At 43.8% G+C, this 21,250-nt stretch overlaps 1 protein-coding gene across 1 annotated transcript in view; it reads left to right on the top strand.

The window, feature by feature from the left end:
- The window catches only part of HIRA (histone cell cycle regulator), an 82,966-nt gene that overhangs the window by 39,047 nt on the left and 22,669 nt on the right, over positions 1-21,250 (top strand). Inside the window, exons 15-16 of the mRNA XM_075832383.1 lie at positions 12,652-12,810; positions 18,736-18,931. Of these exons, the coding sequence (XP_075688498.1) occupies positions 12,652-12,810; positions 18,736-18,931 (355 nt within the window). The remainder of the gene's footprint in view (positions 1-12,651; positions 12,811-18,735; positions 18,932-21,250) is intronic.

Genomic DNA, 21,250 nt, shown 5'->3' with positions numbered 1-21,250 from the left:
TTTTTAGTCACTTTGCCCTACAAATATTAGAATAAAAAGTGATCAAAAAGTCGCACGTATCCAAAAATGGTACCTATAAAAACTATAGCTCGTCCCGCAAAAAACAAGCCCTCATACACCTCCGTCGACAAAAAAATTAAAACGTTATGGTTCTCACAACTTTGCGACAGAAAAAAAATACATTCTTTTTACAAAAGTAATTTTATTGTGAAAAAAGTTGTAAAACATAAAAAAATGCTATAAATTAGGTATCGCCAGAATCGTACTGACCCGCAGAATAAAGTTAACATGTAATTTATAACGCATGGTGAACGCTGTATAAAAAAAACGAAAAAAGCTGTGCCAGAATTGCATTTTTTTGTTTACCTGGCATTCCAAAAAATAGGATAAAAGGTGATCAAAAAGTCACATGTACCCCAAAATGGTACCAATAATAACTACAGCTCGTCCCGCAACAAACCAGCCCTCATACCGCTACGTCTATGAAAAATAAAATTAGTTATGGCTCCAATAAGTCAGGAAATAAAAAAATATGCAGTTGTGCCCGGGGGGAACATTTCTTCTGTTTGACGAGGCGATTTATGAAGGACCTAAAATTAGGGAACCAGGAAAGGGAGGGCCCAAACATATCCGCTGGAAGCGACGGTGCCCGTATTATACCAGGACAACACTTCCTAGCAAAATACCCCAAACTACAAAGGTGCAGAGTGTGGACCAAAAGGGGGATAAGAAATTACACCATTTATCAGTGCGACACTGGCCTGTGCGGAAAGGACTGCTTCACAGCGTAACACACATCTATGGATTATTAATTTTTTTTCATACCACCTGACTATGCCCCTTATATACTCCGCCCCGCTTACATGTACCCCCACATTATAAAACACCAGCAATACTCAAACAAATTTAGTACCAAGCAAAATCCGCTCTCCAAAAGCCAAATGGTGCTCCCTCGGCTCTGAACCCTACAGCGTGCCCAAACAGCAGTTTCCTTCAACATATATGGCATCGTCATACCCGGGAGAACCCTTTTAACAATTTTTGGGGTGTGTGTCTCCAGTGTCATAAGCTTGGCATGACATTTGCCACTGAATGGCATATCTAGGGAAAAATATAAATTTTTAATTTGCACCATCCGCAGTGCATTCATTTATGGAAAAGACCTGTTGGGTGAAAATCCTCACTACACCCCTTAATAAATGCCTTGAGGGGTGCAGTTTCCATAATGGGGTCACTTCTCAGGGGTTTCTTTTTATTATTTCACATCTGAGCCTCTGCAGTTGTGAACCAATACTTTGTAAATCGCCAAATTAGGCCTCCACTCCGCATGGTACTCTTCACTCCTGAGCCCTGTCATATGTCCAGGCAAAAGATTAGGGCCATATGTAGGGTGTTTCTAAAACCAGGAAACACCGCATAATAATTAGAGGGCTGTCTTGTTATGGTGGCACAAGCCGGGCACCACATATTGGCATATCTATGGAAGAAAATCCCATTTTCACTCTGCAACATCGAGTGAACACTAATTTCTACAAAACACCTGCAGGGTTAAAATGCTTACTACACCCCTTGGTAAATGCATTGAGGGGTGTCGTTTCCAAAATGGGGTCATTTCTGGGGGGTTTCCACTGTTTTGGGCCCACAGGCGCCCAGAAACCAATCCAGCAACATCTGCACTCCAAATGGCGGTCCTTTCCTTCTGAGCCCTGCCGTTTGCCCAAACAGCAGTTTATGACCACATATGGGGTATTGCCGTACTCGGGAGAAATTGATTTACAAATTTTGGGTTCTTTTTTTCCTTTATTTGTTGAGAAAATGAAAAAATTTGCGCTAAAGCTACGTCTTATTGAAGAAAAAGGACTGTTTTTATTTTCACTGCCTAATTCTAATAAATTCTATGAAACGTCTGTGGGGTCAAAATGCTTACTACACCCCTAGATGAATTCCTCAAGAGGTGTAGTTTCCTAAATGGAGTCCCTTTTTGGGCGTTATCATTGTTTTGTCCCCTCAGGGGCTTTGCAAATGTGACATGGCCTCCGCAAACCATTCCTGCTAAATGTGATCTCCAAAAGCCAAATAGTGCTGTTTCCCTTCTAAGCCCTGTCGTGTGTCCAAACAGCCGTTTATTACCACATGTGGGGTATTGTTTTACTCGGGAGAAATTGCTTTACAAATTTTGTGGTGCTTTTTCTCCTTCAGTCCTTCTGGAAATGATAAAAAATTAGCTAAACCTAGATTTTTTTTGAAAAAATGTAGATTATTATTTTCAGGGCCTACTTCCAATATTTTCTGCAAAAAAACTGTGGGGTCAAATCGCTCACTATACCCCTAGATAATTTCCTCAATGGGTGTAGTCTCCAAAATGGGGTCACTTGTGGGGGGTTTCCACTGTTTTGTCCCCTCAGGGGCTTCGTAAATGTGACACGGCCTCTCAAACCATTCCTGCTAAATGTGGACTCCAAAAGCCAAATGGCGCTCTTTCCCTTCTAAGCCCTGCCGTGTGTCCAAACAACCGTTTATTACCACATGTGGGGTATTGTTTTACTCGGGAGAAATTGCTTTACAAATTTTACGGTGCTTTTTCTCCTTCAGTCCTTTTGGAAATGAGAATAAATTAGCTAAACCTACATTTTCTTTGAAGAAATGTTGATTTTAATTTTCACGGCCTACTTCCAATAATTTCTGTAAAAAACCTGTGCGGTCAAAATGCTCACTACACCCCTAGATAATTTCCTTGAGGTGTCTAGTTTCCCAGATGGGGTCACTTTTGGGGGATTTTCACTGTTTTGGCACCGCAAGAGCCCTTCAAACCTGACATGATGCCTAAAATATATTCTAACAAAAATAAGGCCCCAAAATCCACTAGGTGCTCCTTTGCTTCTGAGGCCGGTCCTTCAGTCCAGTAGCACGCTACGGCCACATGTGGGATATTTCCTAAAACTGCAGAAACTGGGCAACAAATATTGAGTTGCATTTCTCTGGTAAAACCTTCTGTGTTATAAAAAAAATTGTACTAAAAATTTATTTCTGCAAAAAAATATGAAATTTGTAAATTTCACCTCTACTTTGCTTTAATTACTGTGAAATGTGTAAAGGGTTAAGACATTTTCTAAATGCTGTTTTGAATACTTTGAGGGGTGAAGTTTTTAAAATGGGGTGACTTTTTGGGGGTTTCTAATATATAAGGCCCTCAAAACCACTTCACAACTGAACTGGCCCCTGTAAAAATAGCCTTTTGAAATTTTCTTGAAAATGTGAGAAATTGCTGCTAAAGTTCTAAGCCTTGTGAGGTCATAGAAAAATAAAAGGATGTTCAAAAAACGATGCCAATCTAAAGTAGACATATGGGGGATGTTAATTAGCAACAATTTTGTGTGGTATTACTATCTGTCTTACAAGCAGATACATTTAAATTGAGAAAAATGCTAATTTTTGCAATTTTTCACTATATTTTCGTGTTTTTCACAATTAAATACTGAATGTATCGACCAAATTTTACCACTATCTTAAAGTCCAATGTGTCACGAGAAAACAATCTCAGAATCGCCCGGATAGGTGAAAGCATTCCGGAGTTATTACCACATAAAGTGAAACATGTCAGATTTGAAAAATGAGGCTCTGTCAGGAAGGTCAAAAGTGGCTAAAGAGGGAAGGGGTTAAAATAGGTTTCCCTCCAGTTCTCATTTATCACACTCTTCCGTACCGTCTCCCAACCCCCCAGTATGATCTCTCCTATACCTGGATCCTGAGTCCACCGTTCCCAGCTTTTAAAACTAATCCTTGATTGCGGCCGAACAAAACTGGACCCATGACCTCATCCAGAATGTGCGAGGTAGCTTCCTTACTCAAATCCCTGAGCCTGGAGGTGCAAAATGCTCGTACCTGAAGTACTTGCAAAAAATTGACCCTCCCTGCTATGTGTCTGAGTTTAGTGGTGATTTCCTCCCCAGTTAACCACCTCTTTTCCTCTGTGTGTGCATAAGATCCCCTGCATTGCCCATGCCTACCCTCCCCCATGAGGCAATTCCATCCCCCTTGTCTATTCCCGGTAAAAACTCTGGATATCCGCTTAACGGCATATATTTCGAGACCAGGTGAGGTAGCCCAAACTGTTTACGTACCACTTTCCAAGCTAGAACTGTATCTCTCAATACAATGGAGGTTTTGAGACGGCACGGAAGAGAAGCAACTCTACAATGTAACAAAGCTTTTAGGTTCCAGGGTGAGGCATACTCCCCTTCCAGATCTAAGTGGGAATAATTGCTTGTCTCATGAAGCCAATCTACTACATGGCGAAAAAGACAGACCACGTTATAACCCCTGACATTCGGAAAGTTCACACCCCCTTCTTGTTTACCCATCATGAGTTTGGTAAGTGCTATGCGCGGCCTTTTTCCTGCCCATATAAATTTAGTGAATGAAGCCGTCAGTTTCGAGACATCCACATGCTTCAATAATAGAGGAAGTGTTTGAAAGGGGTATAGCAATCTGGGGAAACTAACCATCTTAATCAGGTGGCATCTTCCCAGGAGGGACAACGGCAATTGGCCCCATCTAGTGAGTTCCGCTTGTATTTTTTTAATTAACGGGGGATAATTTTAGGCCATACAGAGTGTCTGGTACCCTCCCTATTTTGATACCCAGATAAGTAATGCAGTGCTCAACCGGTGATATCCCGCAACCCAAGGATTGCCAAAAGGTCTTAGGCAATGGCCTGCCCAACTCCAGCAGTTCGCTCTTAGCTATGTTGACTTTATATCCCGAGCATTGCCCAAATTCCTGTAAAAATTGAAAAACCTTCCCTAAATGCTCTTGAGGATTCGACATAAAAAGTATGACATCATCAGCGAACAGGGCTAATTTCACTGCACAAGACCCTACTTGAATGCCTCTGAACATATCCGATTCCTCCAGGTATCTAGCCATAGGTTCCAATGCCAGATTGAATAACAGGGGTGATAGGGGGCAACCCTGTCGTGTTCCTTTATGTAATTGGAAGGGATCTGATAGGAACCCTGAGGAGTGAGCACGTGCTTGCGGGCTATTGTAGACTCCCTTCAGGAAGACCCGGAAGTCTCCCTGAATGTTCATTTTATCTAGCACCATCCCCAGCCATTCCTATTGTATGTTATCAAAGGCTTTCTCTGCGTCTAGCGCTAAAAGTGCCGGCCTGGTACCTGGCTGGGGATCATGCCTGACTGTTTCTAGCACAGTCAACACCTTGCGTAGATTCGTCACTGCTGCCCTGCCCTTTACAAAACCTACTTGGGACTTTCCCACCAGTATGGGTAGATACATAGCCAGCCGATTGGCCAGAATTTTTGTGAGCAATTTCTGATCCTGGTCTATCAGCGAAATGGGACGGTACGCCCCCGGGTCAAGAGGATTCTTCCCCTTTTTGGGTAGCACCTTTATATGCGCTACTTTAGCCTCTGCTGGTAAAGCCCCCGTCCCTAGTAAAATATTATAGTATGCCATCAAGGTAGGGCTGATTTCCTCTCTCAGAGATTTAAAAAACTCCCCTGTGAATCCATCCGGGGCCTTTCCGTTAGATAAGGTCTTAATGGCGCTCCAGACTTCCTCTAATGTAATCTCTGTGCTCAAGTGACCATTTTGCTCCTGGGTGAGCCCTGGCAGCTTCACCTTCTCCAAAAATTCCCTCCCTTTTTGGAGATCTATGGGTGTTTCTGAGTAAAGGGCTTGGTAGTACTTAATATGGTGTTGATTTTTTTGAGGTCTGAAGTAGGAGTTCCATTTGATTTGTTAAGTGTTGATATGTGCGACGGTGCATACCTCCCTTTTGCTAATCGCGCTAATAATTTGCCCGCTTTATTGCCGAAACGCATTAAATCGGCATCAAATTGGGAACGGTAAATACTCTCTCTTTTGTCTAACCACTGATCAAACTGTCGCTTGGCTTCCATCCATTCCTCCCCCAATGGCAGTGATGGAGAGTGTAGAAATGCTGTGTATGCACACCGTAATCTGTCGCTCGCTGCCTTGTATCCTTCGGTCGTCTTACGTTTAAGATTAGACATATATTGCATGATTTTCCCTCGTATTACCGCTTTGGCTGTACGCCAATACAATGACGGTTCCGAGCGATGCGATACATTATCCCCATCAAATTCTATCCACCACCCCTTAAGCTTCTGTATAAAGCCCTCATCCTTTGCCAGAAAGGCGGGAAACCTCCAGATACAATCCGTTCCTCTAGCTACTGTGTCGGCCAAGGTAATGGTAACCGGAGCATGGTCCGAAATGACTAGATCTTCAATTGTCGCTTCACGTAAACGCCGCGATAATGCGTCACTAACTAGCAGGTAATCAATACGCGACCATGACTGATGAACATGGAAGAAATGTGTATATTCCCGCGCATCTGGGTGTAGACTCCTCCACGCATCTATTAGGGCCGTGTGTCTTAAAAAGTCGGGCAAGATCTTATCTCTATTTCTCTGCGAACTAGTCCCTGCGCTCCTATCCTCCTTTGAAGATCTTACAGTGTTAAGATCTCCCCCTAGAATCAAAAACCTAGTGCGATCCTGCTGGAGTTGGGTTTCCAAATGACCAAAAAAACCAGAGTTAATCGTATTTGGGCCATACACATTATGAATACTGACGGTTTCCCCTGCATGCTCCATCACTAGATGGATCCAACGGCCCTCGTCATCCCGCTCCTGGGACACCAGTGTAAACACAAAATTTTTATTTACCAAAATTATAACTCCCGCCTTACCCTCCCTTGCCGACGAGCCAAAAACCTGACCCACCCAGAATTTTTGCAAATACTTAAACTCCGGCTCGGTAAGGTGAGTTTCCTGCAATAGGACCACATCTGGGTGCAATCTTTTCATGTGTCGTAAAAGTTTGGTCCGTTTCTGTGGGGATCTCAGCCATTTAACGTTCCAAGAGACTATTTTCATGTTATTGGGCCATGTATAAGGTGAGCTAAAGTGCCTAAAAGTCGTGGAGTCAGATCCGTCTTTTTCCAAGAGCCATGTATAAACATTAACAACATAACCAAAACCCGTCTTATAAGCCAGAACCAACAAGGCCAACCGGCCCTTATCTAACGAAACCCTCAAATCACCTGCGGCAAGGGTTAGCAGCCCCTTCATACCCACTGGTGTACGTGACTTCACTTTTTTCTGTTATGTCAGAACACGCCCCTCCCTCCCCCCAGCCTGTACATATGACTCCTTCCCTGAGGCAGTAACACCTGCCCTTGCCCCCTCATTGCCTCTTTGTCGCCTGTGCACACTCTTATACATTTCCATATCATCAATTTTAACAGCCTAGCGTCCGTTTGGATTATATCTTCATGACTTTTATGCAAACAGACTTAAAATCACATATCCACATGAATCTTGCTTCGCCTCAAGGTTTCCCTACCTTCTTTTCCCATATCTTCTATCACAATTTCCCCCAGTCTGCCATCTGTGACAGATACAGCTAATCCTTTGCGTGGGGGAGGCATTGTCTCATTCCCGGTCAATCCCACCCACAAGGAAAAATCTCAGCCTGTTCTAACTCCCTCACTAATCTCCTGTAGTGAAAATGCAGGGGAATACCAGAGTGCATACATTTCAACCTTATAACATTGTAACATTATAACATTAGGTCAGCTGTTGACCGGTACAGAGTGCCGTATACTACCGCCAAATATCTCCCTCAAAACTTTCAAATTATCTGTAAACTTATCTGTATCTGGTCGGAATCTGCAATTGGTCTACAGCGTCCACAAAATCATCATCACATCAGCTTAAATAAAATGTACTGAAAAGATCTTCGTCCGTCAATCAGGAGACGTGGATCGGGTGAGGTCCCGCGTACGCCTCTGCGGTTTCGGAGAGTCCCCTCCATTTCCGGCTCGACCCCCCCCCCCCCCCCCACCCCGGGATCTTCCAGGTGTGGGCATTAAAGCTTCTGCCCAGATTCGCTCCATATTTAGTCGGTTCCGTTTGGCTTCTCTCGACTTGCGATTCGGACTGTGTACTGGACTGTGACTCTCCTCTTGCTGTGGTCTGCGCCTACAAAGCTCCGTAAGTGTGTCCTCCGCTTCATGTGGCGTGGTGAAAACCTTGTTCCGCCCGTTCTCTTGAAACACCCGCAAGATAGCTGGGTACTGCAGGTTAAAACGTATTTGCGCTTGGAACAGCGCGGTGCAGATCTTGCTGAAAGCCCGCCTTCGTTTTGCAACCTCCGCCGAGAAATCCTCAAAAAGTAGCACTTTCATGCCCAGTATTTCCAAGGGACGCGATCTGCTGCGGAATGCTTTCATAAGTGCCACCTTATCATTGTAATCCAACAGCTTAAAGGAACAGTGTCATCACGATTTTTTTTTTAATATGTTAAAGATGTTAGTGCTTTATTAAAAACGTTTATATTTATTTGTGTGTTTGTGTTTTACTTTTTCTTATTTTTACACTTTCCTATGGGGTCTGCCATTTTTTGTTCCATTTCTGTATGTGTCGATTAACGACACATACAGACATGGAATACGGCAGCCACAGTCCCATAGGGACTGCGAACGGCTCCCGTCCCATCCACTTCTGTGTACGCCGTCTGTGTGGGAACTGCGCATGCGCCGCTCCCACACAGTCCAATTTGAAATTGGCGCCGTCCGGCGCCATTTTCCTGTGGACCGGAAGTCGCGGCCGGACAGTAAGATTACTACTTCCGGTCGCGGCTTCCGGACTTGTGCACTTGGACCAGCGGCAGCAGACGGAGCGGACGGGCCGGAGGGAGCCGCGGCGGCAGGAGCAGGTAAGAGATTTCAATGTATGTTCGTGTTTGTGTACGTTTACTACTGTATGTAAACCTACTACACTGTGTGTTAGCTCAAAAAATGGTGACACACAGTGTAGGAGGTTAGACCGTTCAAACCCCTCGTTTATCCCGGCACTAGCCAGGATAAAGGAGGGGGGGATGCTGAGAGCTCACTAGAGCGAGGGCTTTTTACCCAATTTTGCAATGCTGCAATTTTGGGAATAGCTCCATCTAGTGACCAGCAATGGGAATTATTATAAATTAGAATCTAATTTATAATATTTCCTGACTCGTGAAAAAAATAAAAAAAATTTGAACAATGTTTAATCACCTACACACTAAATGTTTAATTAAAAAAAAACAAACATGTTTTTCTGGCAACACATTCCCTTTAAAGATTACTTGTCTGGGACGAAGCGAACTGTGGTCGTCTGTTGCTGGGAGGTTTCTGGGGTCCGGCCCCACTCTGTGCGCCCTCTCCACCCGGCAGGGACGGGGAAGACCTAAAGCTTCTGGCAATGTCCTCTCACACACTCGTTGCAAATCAGAAGATATCACCGCTTCTTTCAGCCCCACCAGTCGCAGGTTGCTCCTCCTGGAGCGGTTTTCCAGATCCTCCACCTTGTCCCCCAACTGCGTAGTAACAGACAGCACCCCTCTGAGTTTGGATTGCAGACGCTCATTTTCATCCTCCAGCAGCGTCATACGCTGCTCTAACTCATCAGCTCTGATAGTGACTTGTGCCAGCTCCGCATGCACGCGGTTTAGGGAATCTTGCACCGTTTTTTCCAGCGCCTTTTGCAGGTCTGGCGCTATCTGTTTGGCTACTTCTCGGGCCAGGGCTACATAATCAATGGCTGCAGGAAGAGCGGACATTATGTGCTCTGTCGGGCTTGAAAGCTGGGACTGATGGTGCTGCAGCTCATCTTCCTGTGTGTATAGCAGGGTCGCAGTGGCGGGAAGCGCCGCCATCTTACCTCCCTTTACCACGGCCGCGGCTGATTCCTCCATGGCTGGCTTCTGCGCGCTTCTGAGGAGGTACCTGTCCATACAGGTACCACCTGTGATGATTCCGTGTGCAGGGCTGGTGACTTCACCGCTGATTGTCGCCGCCGAAGCGACTATTGCAAGCAAATAGGCTGGACGGGAGCGCGAGCTCAGTCACTCGCGTCCTGCATCCCCAGCGCCGGAACCGGAAGTCCACGGACCAATTCTAATAAAATCTATAAAACACCTGAGGGCTCAAAATGCTCACTACACCTCTAATTTAATTCTTTCAGGGGTATAGTCTCCAAATTGGGATCACACCTGGGGAATTTCTACTGTACTGGTACTTCAGGGGCTCTGCAAATGCGACATGGCCCCCAGAAACCAATTCAGCAAAATCTGAGCTGCAAAATCCAAATGGTGCTCCGTCCCTTCTGAGCCCTGCCGTGGGTCCAAACAGCAGTTTATTACCACATATGGGGTATTACCGTAATCAGGAGAAATTGCTTTACAAATGTTGAGGTGCTTTTTCTCCTTTTATTCCTTATAAAAATTAGAAAATTCTGTTTTTTTTTCCCCCAAAAAAAGTCTCTTCATCTTCACAGACTAATTCCAATAAATTCAGCAAAAAACCTGTGGGGTCAAAATGCTAACTATACCACTAGAAAAATTCCTTGAGGGGTATAGTTTCCAAAATGGGGTCACTTTTGGGGGGATTCCACTGTTTAGGTCCCTCCAGGGCGTTTCAAACGTGACACGGCACCGAAAACCATTCCAGTAAAATCAGAGCTCCAAAATCCAAATGGGGGTCCTTCCCTTCTGAGCCCTGCTGTGGGTCCAAACAGCAGTTTCTTACCACATATGGGGTATTTCCGTAATCGGGAGAAATTGCTTTACAAATGTTTGGGTGCTTTCTCTCCTTTATTTCTTGCAAAAATTAGAAATTTAAGTTTTTCCAGAAAAAAAGTAGATTTTCATTTTCACAGACTAACTCCAGAAAATATAGCAAAATACCTGTGGGGTCAAAATGCTAACTATACCCCTAGATAAATTCCCTGAGGGGTGTAGTTTAAAAAATGGGGGTCACTTTTGGGGGTTTCCACTGTTTTGGCACCAGAAGACCTCTTCAAACCTGACAAGGTGCCTAAAATATATTCTGAAAAAAGGAGGCCCCAAAATCCAAGAGGTGCTCCTTTGCTTCTGAGGCCAGTGCTTCAGTCCATTACCGCACTATGGCCACATGTGGGATATTTCTAAAAACTGCAGAATCTGGGCAATAAATATTGAGTTGCATTTCTCAGGTAAAACCTTCTGTGGTACAGAAAAAAATGTATTACATATGAATTTTGTAAAAAAAAATGAAATTTGAAAATTTCCTTCAATTCCTGTGAAACGCCTAAAGGGTTGAAACACTTTCTGAATGCTGTTTTGAATACTTTGAGGGGTGCAGTTTTCAAAATGGGGTGTTTTATGGGGGTTTCTAATATATAGGGCACTCAAAACCACTTCAGAACTGAACTCGTCCCTGAAAAAATAGCTTTCGGAAATTTTCTTAAAAATATGAGAAATTGCTGCTAAAGTTCTAAGCCTTGTGAGGTCATAGAAAAATAAAAGGATGTTCAAAAAATGATGCAAATATAAAGTAGACATATGGGAAATGTTAACTAGTAAGTGTTTTGTGTGGTATTACTATCTGTTTTACAAGCAGATACATTTAAAATTGTAAAAATCATAATTTCTTCATATTTTCTCTAAATTTTGGTCTTTTTCACAAATAAGCAATGAATTTATCGACCAAATTTTTGCACTAACCTAAAGTACAATATGTCACGAGAAAACAATCTCAGAATCAATTGGATAGGTAAAAGCATTCTAGAGTTATTACCACATAAAGTGACACGTCAGATTTGAAAAAATGGGTCTGGTCCTCAAGGCCAAAATGAGCTGGGTACTCAAGGGGTTAATACACAGCGCATACCAGTATATCTAAAGGGACCTTTTTATAGCAGGCCTCTCCTAAATCCTGTGGTTGTCATAGGTCTATCGGGACCCTGTACAGGACATAATGCTCTGTGCGGCCTATGACAACCTTTGCTTGAGGAGAAAAAGCGGAAGCAGGCTTTATGAAAGGCCTTCTAGAGGATGTCCGGGATCTTAGGATCTGCACTAAGTAAGTGAAACGTGGTTTAGGGTAGACACACCGTAATGCATTCAAGAACTGAATTTTGAATTTGAGCCAACCTCATTTAGAGTTATTGAGGGTTCAATCCTTTTTATTTATTTATTTTTTAAATGTTTCTCTTGTTGGTAATGAAAATATTTAGTAAAAGGGAGAGGTCTACTTATTAGCTGATTGCATAGGTGACGTCATTGATAGTTTCCCAAAAATATTAACATGGGGTCATAAATAAAACTATGTACTGCCTGAAACCCTGATTTTCCATGGTACAGACAAGTTTACAGATGGCTGCTCTCTAAGCGTTCGCTTGCCAAGCCTCGTAGTATAGAGGCCTCTGGGAATGGCCACATGCGTTACTTCAGTAAACCTACTTACAGATCTGCAGTATAATGTGCTATTGGCAATGGATAGTTCTTATTGGCTCTACATTGGTATGTTTTAGTTTATCTTCATTTTTGCTTTTTTTTTTTTTTATATAAATCCTCTCTGTACAGAGTTTTATAGATTTTCATGTCTATCATAATGTAATAAATTAGGCTTCTTTAATTTCTGTATTTGTTTGCAACAATTTCGATTTTGCTTTTTGAATATTGACTATATCCATGTGCGAATATTGGTTTCTTAACATTGGGTTCCAGACAGAATAGATAACTGAAACGGTCTGCTGTATAATCACGTAATTTTTTTTTATGCCTTCTAACCAATTATTATAGTGTACACCCTGCTACTATCACGCCTTCAATCCCCACAAGCGTGTCTGCCCAGCCGAAGATTGAGCCCATGAAAGCACTTGATTCTCGATTTACTGAGCGATCAAAAGCCACCTCAGGGACAGCAGGAATTTCACATGTGAACCAGATTGCTCCTGACAAGTAAGTATTGTAAAAAAAAAACCCGATTCTATACATTTACTATGTTGTTTTTTTTTTTTTTTTTATAGGTATGTGTGGCCTCATGCACACGACCGTAAAAACACCCGTTATTGCGGGTCGTAATTACGACCCACAATAACTGGTCCATAGACTTCTGTTAGCCACGGGTACCTTCCCGTTTTTGTCACGTGAAGGTACCCGTGCCGTTAAAAAAAAATAGAACATGTTCTATTTTTTTTTATTTTACGGGCCGTGCTGCTATACTTTATAATGGGAGCACGGCTCGGAAAAGCGGCCGGCTGCCCGTGCCCGGCATTACGAGTCGTAATTACGAGCACGGTCGTGTGCATGAGGCCTGTGTAGGTAAAAAAAAAAATTCTCGTTTGTTACTTTGGCGGAGACGTGGGTGTATGTTGGTGTATGCTATTGCCACTAGGAGATTTGATGCTAAGAAATGAAAAAGTGGCCCCTCCTATAGCATATACCTTGCCCACAGAGACTGAACTATTCAGGCTTGGTGACCGTTGGAGGCACACTTCTGCTAATGCAGCAGAGTCCATACCATTTATTTTTTCCTGTTTTTTTGTAACTTTTTAGCTGGGACACAGGTTTGACATAGTTTCCCTGCTGTCTGCTTCTTGGCAGGCACACAGTGTCCTTGCCAATGTGCCATTGCTCAACCTGTCTATTGAGACAAGAGCGTCAGCTCCTCGGTCACCCACTAGCATAAGGGGCACATCTCACACTTCTCCCACCAACAGGAGCACACCTGGTCTAGGGTTGTCACGATACCAGAATTTGGACTTTTGTACCGATCCTTTGTGTAGTATTCTGATTCTCTATACCAAAACGATACATTACCAACGATGATAATAAAAAAAAAAAATTCTTCCTTTTTCTGATGTGAGGCGCGTGGTGTGATTTTTGAACCTCCATGTGCCTCACGTTCATGGTAATTAACCCTGTCATGCTCCTCAGTCATAATGGACAACATTGGGTTAATGTGTGAGGTACATGATGGGGTTAATTACTATTAATGTGAGGCACATGGAGGTTCAAAAGTCATAATACCTTGTGCCTCACATTAAGAAGGGAAAAAGCAGTTTTTATTTTATAACCGCGTAAACATCATAAATGACGCTCTAAATATGATATTACGGTTGCGATGATACCGATTGTGTGTGTATTATGTATTGAGACTTTAATGTTTATTGTAAAAAAATGGTTTTTTTATTTGTTACTTTTATTTATTTTGTACTTTTTTTTTTTTTTTTTTAAACTTTAATGTACTAACCTATTTCTATATACTGATAGGTATGTCCTAACAACTGCCTGTATACTAAGTATGCCCTAACAGAAAATATGGTCCGACAGCCCTGAGGTCCTTCAATAAACCCTGGGCTGTCTGCCCATATATGGTATGTCCCTCGATCGCGTCCCAGGGATTCCCTGTGATGCGATCCAAAGGGCATCCCCCTTTTCATTTTCCCCTTGAATGCTGCGGTCAGCTTTGATAGCCGCATTCATGGGAATAGCGGCGGAGATGAGGGGTTTCTCTGATCTCAGCCGTTAGAGCGGGGCTGCGGCTGTGTTATACAGCCATTGACCCACTCCTGTCAATAAGTGCCGCGCGCGATCAGTGTGAGCGGCGGCGCAGTCACTGAAGACAGAACATGGGTGTGTTTTGTAGTGCGCCCGCCATAGTCTGTATTCAGTGCCAGCAATAATTAGTTCAGCGCCGGTCGCATCACATCGTGCTGACCGCACACACGGCAGGACTCAGGAGCGGGGCAATTGCTGTATTACGCAGCCGCAACCCCGCACTAACTACTTTAATGTATTACAATATTAAGCTGTGCGGCCACCCAGCTTCGTATCGAAATACATGAATTAACAGTATTAAACAGTTTGAGGGTGCACGGTATCGAAATAGGGCCCTTCACTTGTCGAATCGCACTCCAGCGTTTTTTTTTTTGTGTTTTTTTCACTATCCCCTCATGGGGAATTGGTCGCCTCCTGATTTGGCCAGGCTCCCTCACGTGACCTCTCGCAGCCAATTGCGGCAGTTTGGAGGTGGAGCCTATTTGCGTTCTGGTTTTCCTGCATTCGGATGGATGCTGCTAGGGACACACAACCTCCTGACCAGTGCTGCTGCATCTTAGCCTCAGGAGGAACATCAGACACACTGAAACCGGGTAGGACCGCCCCTTGGTCCTTTTTCTCCTTCCCCTTGTGGTTCCCTAGCCTCAGTCCCTGAGCTTACTCCCTGTAGGAGTGGGTTCTTATTTCTAGCAATGGAGATAAAGGAGGGAAAAAAGCAGAATGTTCTCGGGCGCAGCCGTAGGTAATTTTCTCTGTAATCTTATCGATCCGGCATTTACACCATGAAAAGCAGGCAGGTGGGGTTTAAAGGGAGATTTATTTGTACAGAATAAAACTGTGTTTCAAAGCTGAACTGGCCTCTTTAGGTCAGAGATTACGCGCCTTTCAACTGACTCCATTTCCTTTCTTTAGCCTTAACGTTCCCATGCGGTCTTTCCAGCTCGTTCTGAACTTTGAAGGTATTGTCTTTAGGGAATGGAAACACCCAGACAAAAAGATATCTCACTCTAGCCAACTGGACGTCTTCTATCCCTTTCAAGAAGGGAACTCCTCCAACTGGGTTAGGTCTCCGGCGGTGGGCCCTCCTGTTTCCAGTCTGGCCAAAGCTATTACTTTGCCCATGGCTGACTCCACTTCCTTCAAAGATCCTCTGAATCGCCTCGTGGAAGTCTTTGCCAAAACCGCCTTTTGAGGTCTCTGACTCAGCCCTACACCCAGTTTTTGTCTGTCTGGGTCAGCAGGGCTATCACTGAATGGGCGTGCAAACTGTCATGGCCTGCTCTCGGATCCTCCTCTGGAGAAACTGTTGAATCCGTCTAGTCTTGGGACTTCTACTCTTCCATTGCCATCCGCAGAACAACCTGGCTTTAAGGGGTTTTGCAGCCAGTTAAAATTGATGGCCTATCCTCCGTATAGGCCATCAGTAGTTGATGGGTCGGCGTCCCGGGACCCCTGCTGTTCAGCTGTTTTGAAGGGGGTGCAGCACTCGTATGAGCGCTGCTACCCCTTCATTTCTACTTCCTCACTGTGAGTCTTCGATGTGCATTTAGCAGCTATTCACAGGTGCTGCAGTATTTTCCTCCCATTCACTTATATGTGACAAAATTCTGCAATATCTGTGAATCGCTGCTAAATGCGTGACGAAGATTCACAGTGTGCAAATAGAAATTAAGGGAAAGCCACGCTCATATGAGCGCTGAGCCCCCTTCTAAACAGCTGATCGACCGGGTTCCCGTGAGTCAGACTCTAAACCATCGGCTATTGATGGCCTATCCTGAAGATAGGCAATTAACTTTTACTAGTTGGCAAACCCCTTTAAAGCTTTGTCTGCTGATACGGCTTCCAAACAGTTCCCGACTGCGCTCCATTTTTTTTAATGTTCCTGTCTTTTTGGAACCAGATTATCTCCCCCCAAACCAGTCAAGCTGACTGCTCCGCTTAAAAGGGCGGGTCCTCTTTTGCTGTCCTTTCGTTAGGTACTCCAACACTACGTCCTCCAGACCGCAGTCTTGCCAGGATCCAAAGACCAAACCTTTCTTCAAGGCTCAACCCCTTCCCCTGGCGACCCCCGACGGCCCCTCCAGGGCGGCCGCCTTATTTTCTGGACTACATGTATGTTTCATTTTTTTTTTTTTTTTTAAATTCGTTTCTTCAAAATATCACATACAAAGTATCACAGCAATTGGATAATGCATGACAGTATCAGTGGTGACAGTGCATATACAGTGTAAGATATCAACATTAATATACAGTCACATGTAGAACGATGACAGAGCATCCAATGTGTTTCATTTTTACTCTTGCATTCTGTCACTCACTTTGGATGTCCTATCCGGAAGCCCCCCGTGGTCGCTCCTTCATTCCAGGGGTGTGAAGAGGCACCTTTTGGAACTTCACTGCCCAGGGGCTGTGGTCTCCATAGAAATTCTCCCTTCCCATCAACCTACTGGAGTTTCGAGCCATATTTCTTTGCCTGCTGTGCTGGACATCGCTGCTGTTCAGACGTCCGGTGCAACTTCAAAAGGACAATGCCATGGCTTATCTCAATCACCAGAGTGCCATTCACAGCGTGGCAGTGATGGCAGAGACCGCAAAGATTCTGGCCTGGGTGGAAGCTCATGTTCCTGCTCTGATGACGGTCCACATTCCTGGGGTCAAAAACTGGGTTGTGGACTTCCTCGGTCACGAAAAGGGGGAGCCCATGGAGTTGTCTCTTAACCAGTAGGTCTTCAACCAGATCTAGAAAGAAAAAAGTGTAGCTTTTGGGAAACGGTGCCTGGCAGGTAATTGTTGGCGTGAAGACTACAAGAATTCTTCAGTAGATATTCTTTGTTAACACACTATGTATACTGAGGAATTCTTGTAGTCTTTACGCCAACAATTACCTGCCTGGCGCCATGTCCCAAAAGCTACACTTTTTTTCCTTCTATTCGAGTCCTTCTCTCCGCTCAATGTGGACTTCGCCTGTGGGATAGTAGTGGGTGGCAGCCGGCGTCCATTTGATAGATCGTTCATTGATGCAAACAAGTGGTGTTGTGTCTACACTTGCACAACCAAACCAGGTGAGTTTAACAGCTCACTGTGCATTGCTTCTGTTCTCTTTTCCATCAAAGCGTATTACCTTAGAGGAGCGCCGTTTTGTCCTCTTCTTCTCCCCTTGTTTTCTTCCGTTTACATGTTCAACCAGATATGTCTCAGATAAGGCCAACCGAACTTGGACCTGATGGCTTTCAGATTCAATCGTCAGGTTCTCGGCATAATCTCACGAGATCCGTAGACCTGTGCCGTGGACGCTCTTCTGGCGCTGCGGTCTGACTTCAGGCTCCAGGATGTGTTTCCCCCACTTCCTTTAATGTCGCTACGATTAACGTTGTGGCTTTTGAGTCAATCGTCCTTCGGGCTTGTGGTCTATCGGTGTTGTGCTCTCTGAGCTCAAGGCAAGGAAGCCTTCTTCAGTCCAGATTTACCATCGTACCTGAGAAGGGCTACTTTCTTTAATGTGCTGATCGCAATATTTCCTTCTTGCATTTTTCTCTTTGCAAATTCTTTCTATTCTGCAGGGTGGCCTGGATCAAGGTTTTGCCACACGTTCCCTAAAGGGACAGGTGTCGGCACTTTCTTCGGTCACTCGGCATCTAAGACTGATGTCAAGACATTTCTGCAGGGGATTTCTCATGCTTTTCCCCTGATCAGGCTCCGATTCCTCATTGGGATCTCGGTCTTGCGAGAAAACTCCCTCGTCTTCGTTTCTGGAAAGTGGTTCTCTTAGTCGCGGTGACTTCCATTCGGAGGGTCTCTGAATTGGCAGCTCTCTGTTGCCCGATTTTTCCTTTTCTCACTCGACAGGGCAAGGCAGTGCTCCGCACAGTGCCTGCCTACTGGAGGTTGGATCCCTTGTTCAGTCTCCTGGAGGTTCCCAGTAAGGGGTTAGCGGCCACTATCGCTCGATGGAGTCTAGTGAGGGAGGCTTATGGAATTCGGGTTAGAGCTCCCTTTTCGGACCACAGCCCACTATACCAGATTGGTTTGTTCTTCCTAAGCTGTGCCCCATCAGGCCTTTGCCCTTCAGTTGTGCAAGGGGGCCTCCTGGGTGCCTTTACACACTCATTGATTGTGGGCAGGATATATCCTGTGTGAAGGGCCACTCTTTTTATTTTTTTATTTTTTTTTATTTCATAGTGTCAAGCCTCCTAGTGGCAACAGCATACACCCGCAGTCTATCTCCCCCAATGAACTGGATGAGAAAAGGATTTTACGGTGAGAACTCAAAAATAAATAAATAATCCTGTTTTTTTTGTTGTTTTTCTCACCTTTTTTAAACAGGCCAAAAGATCATAGTGCATCTAAAGAAGCAAAGTCTCATGACTTAGACAGTAGTAGCGAAAGTGACGAAAAAAATCTTGCAACGAAGTCTCTCACCAAACGAAAATCAGAAATGGATACAGACCTTGCAGAAAAAAGAAAAAAGGGCCGACCTCGGAAAGACTCTCGTCTCATGTCTGTTTCTCTCACCGTGCAGGTTATTGATAAACTTTTGTTATCCCTAACTCTCAAAACCACCAGTGACCCAATGGACCTCAAAATGTAAAGTGTACCTAGACGTACATTTATGCTGCTGGTTTCTTAGAAAAGGATTGGAATATTTGGTTCACTTTAACAGTTTCTAAAGTACACATTATTTACCTGTTTTTGTGGTTTTAAAACTGCAGTAAAATTGTTTTAATCGTGAAGTAGTAGTGTATAGAAAAAAAGGAAAAATTCAAAGGGTATTCACAGAATTGACAATTATCACCAATGCACGGGACAGATGTTAATTGTATGATCACTGGGACCCCCACCATTTTGGACAACAGAGGTCCCAAACCCCCTGTTCCTCCTCACTGCTCGACTTTAGTGAGGAAGACCTAAAATGGAGAGGCGGTCAAGCATTTGCTCTATCACTCCCGTCATTCCCATAGACTTTGAATGAAGTAGCTGAGTACAGCGTTTGGCTGTTTCAATCCATCCTAAAGACGTTGAATGGAACAGCTGGTCCATGCCCAACTTCTTCTCCATTCAAGCTCCTCCTCACTGCGGGGAGTACAATGAGGAGGATCTGGGGGTTCGTGACCCGTTCTCGCCATCAGTGGGGGTTCTAGCAGTGGGGCCCCCAACGATCAGAAAATGATTACCTATCCTGATGGGTGATAATTGTTGATACTGGGACAACCCCTTTAATATAGAGCTTCAAATACAGTAATTATACCCTAACATTTTCTATCACTGTTTTATTACTTGGAGGAATGTACTAATTGATATTCTAATCAGTCTTTCTCAAAGTCTATTGGGATAAGATTTTGTACCAGGATATTGGAGTTGCCAGACCATTTAATACTCATGAGTTCATGTACTTCTAAGTAAATGTATAGTGAAAAGTGTTGTCAATTTTTGACGGATTATTACAGGTAGTTAAAATATTACTATTTTGAGTTTAAGGGGGTATTGTCATCTTAGACATTTATGGCATATCCACGTCTGATTTGGGAGTTTCGTAAACTGCACAGCTGTCTCCGCCTGGATGTTGCAGGCCCACCAGGCGGGGTGGGGCAACACTGTTCTCGAATAGATGCTTGTCCCAGAGCTGAGACCTGCACCTATCAGACATTTGACATATCCTGTCAACATCCTATAAACACCGAAGATGGACTTACCCCTTTAACCCCCTTAACGACATGCCAGATGTATGTGACAGCCGGAAGTATGGAGCGGACTCATGGACTAAGCGCTCTATACTTGACTGGTGTCGTCTGTGTAATACAGCCGACACCTCACTGCAACGGGCGGAATCAAAGATCACTTTGATTCTGCCAGTTTAACCCCCTTAGATGCAGTGGTCAATCGCAATCGGTCAATCGGTATTAAAAAGGTTGGCCCCCCGCGCGGCCTTAACTTTTTTTTTTTTAAACCGAGGTAACCTTACTGGTATCGCCGCATCCATAAAAGTCCAAACTATTACAATCTGACATTATTAAACCCGCACGGTAGCTGCCGTAAAAAAAAAAAATAATAATAAAATTTTAAAAAAGCCAAATTAATTTTAGCGCTAATTTTAGCTCCCCAAAAAAATCAAATCAAAAATTAACAAACTACAGCTCGCCCCGCGAAAAATTCAGCCTTCACACCGCTAAATCGATTTAAAAATAAAAAGTTATGGCTCTCCGAATGTGGCGACACGAAACTACCGGTTTTTATGTTTTAACAAATATTTTTTTTCTTTATAAAAGTGGTAAAACATTAAAAAAAACAAACACAAACTAGGTATCCCTGTAGTCGTTACAACCCAAAGAATAAAATAAGCATGTCTTTTTTTTGTTACCGCACGACGAACTCCGTAAAAATGAAACCCAAAAACAATGGCGCAATCTTTGCTTTTTGCCCATTTCACGTCACCATTTTTTCTTCCGTTTCCCAGTGCATTATGTGGTACATTAAATGCTGCCATGAAAAACCACAACTTGTCCCGCAAAAAAAAAAAAGCCCCCATATGGCTGGTTATGTCAACGAAATAATAAAGTTATGGCTTTTGGAAGGCGGAAAGGAAAATTGGCTGAGTCATTAAAGGGTTAAGGTTATTTTCAGTGTATTATTTCTTGTTTATTTATAAAGCTATCAATACAGAGGCATCCTGCAAAAAAGCGTAAACTGCATATGTTTCTTTAACCCGTTAGTGACAGCCCCATAGTGTTTTTACGGCGGCCACTAAAGTGCTTTATTCCGATGCAATGGCCTTTTTACAGCATGACCTAGCAGATGCCTGTCCGTTTTACACGGACAGACATAATACAGTGCAATACAGAAG

This window comes from Rhinoderma darwinii, chromosome 1 (genome assembly GCF_050947455.1).
Source record: "Rhinoderma darwinii isolate aRhiDar2 chromosome 1, aRhiDar2.hap1, whole genome shotgun sequence".
Classification (NCBI taxonomy): Eukaryota; Metazoa; Chordata; class Amphibia; order Anura; family Rhinodermatidae; genus Rhinoderma; species Rhinoderma darwinii.
Note: the sequence above shows the minus strand (reverse complement) of the source record. Positions and strands in the feature narration are given on the sequence as shown.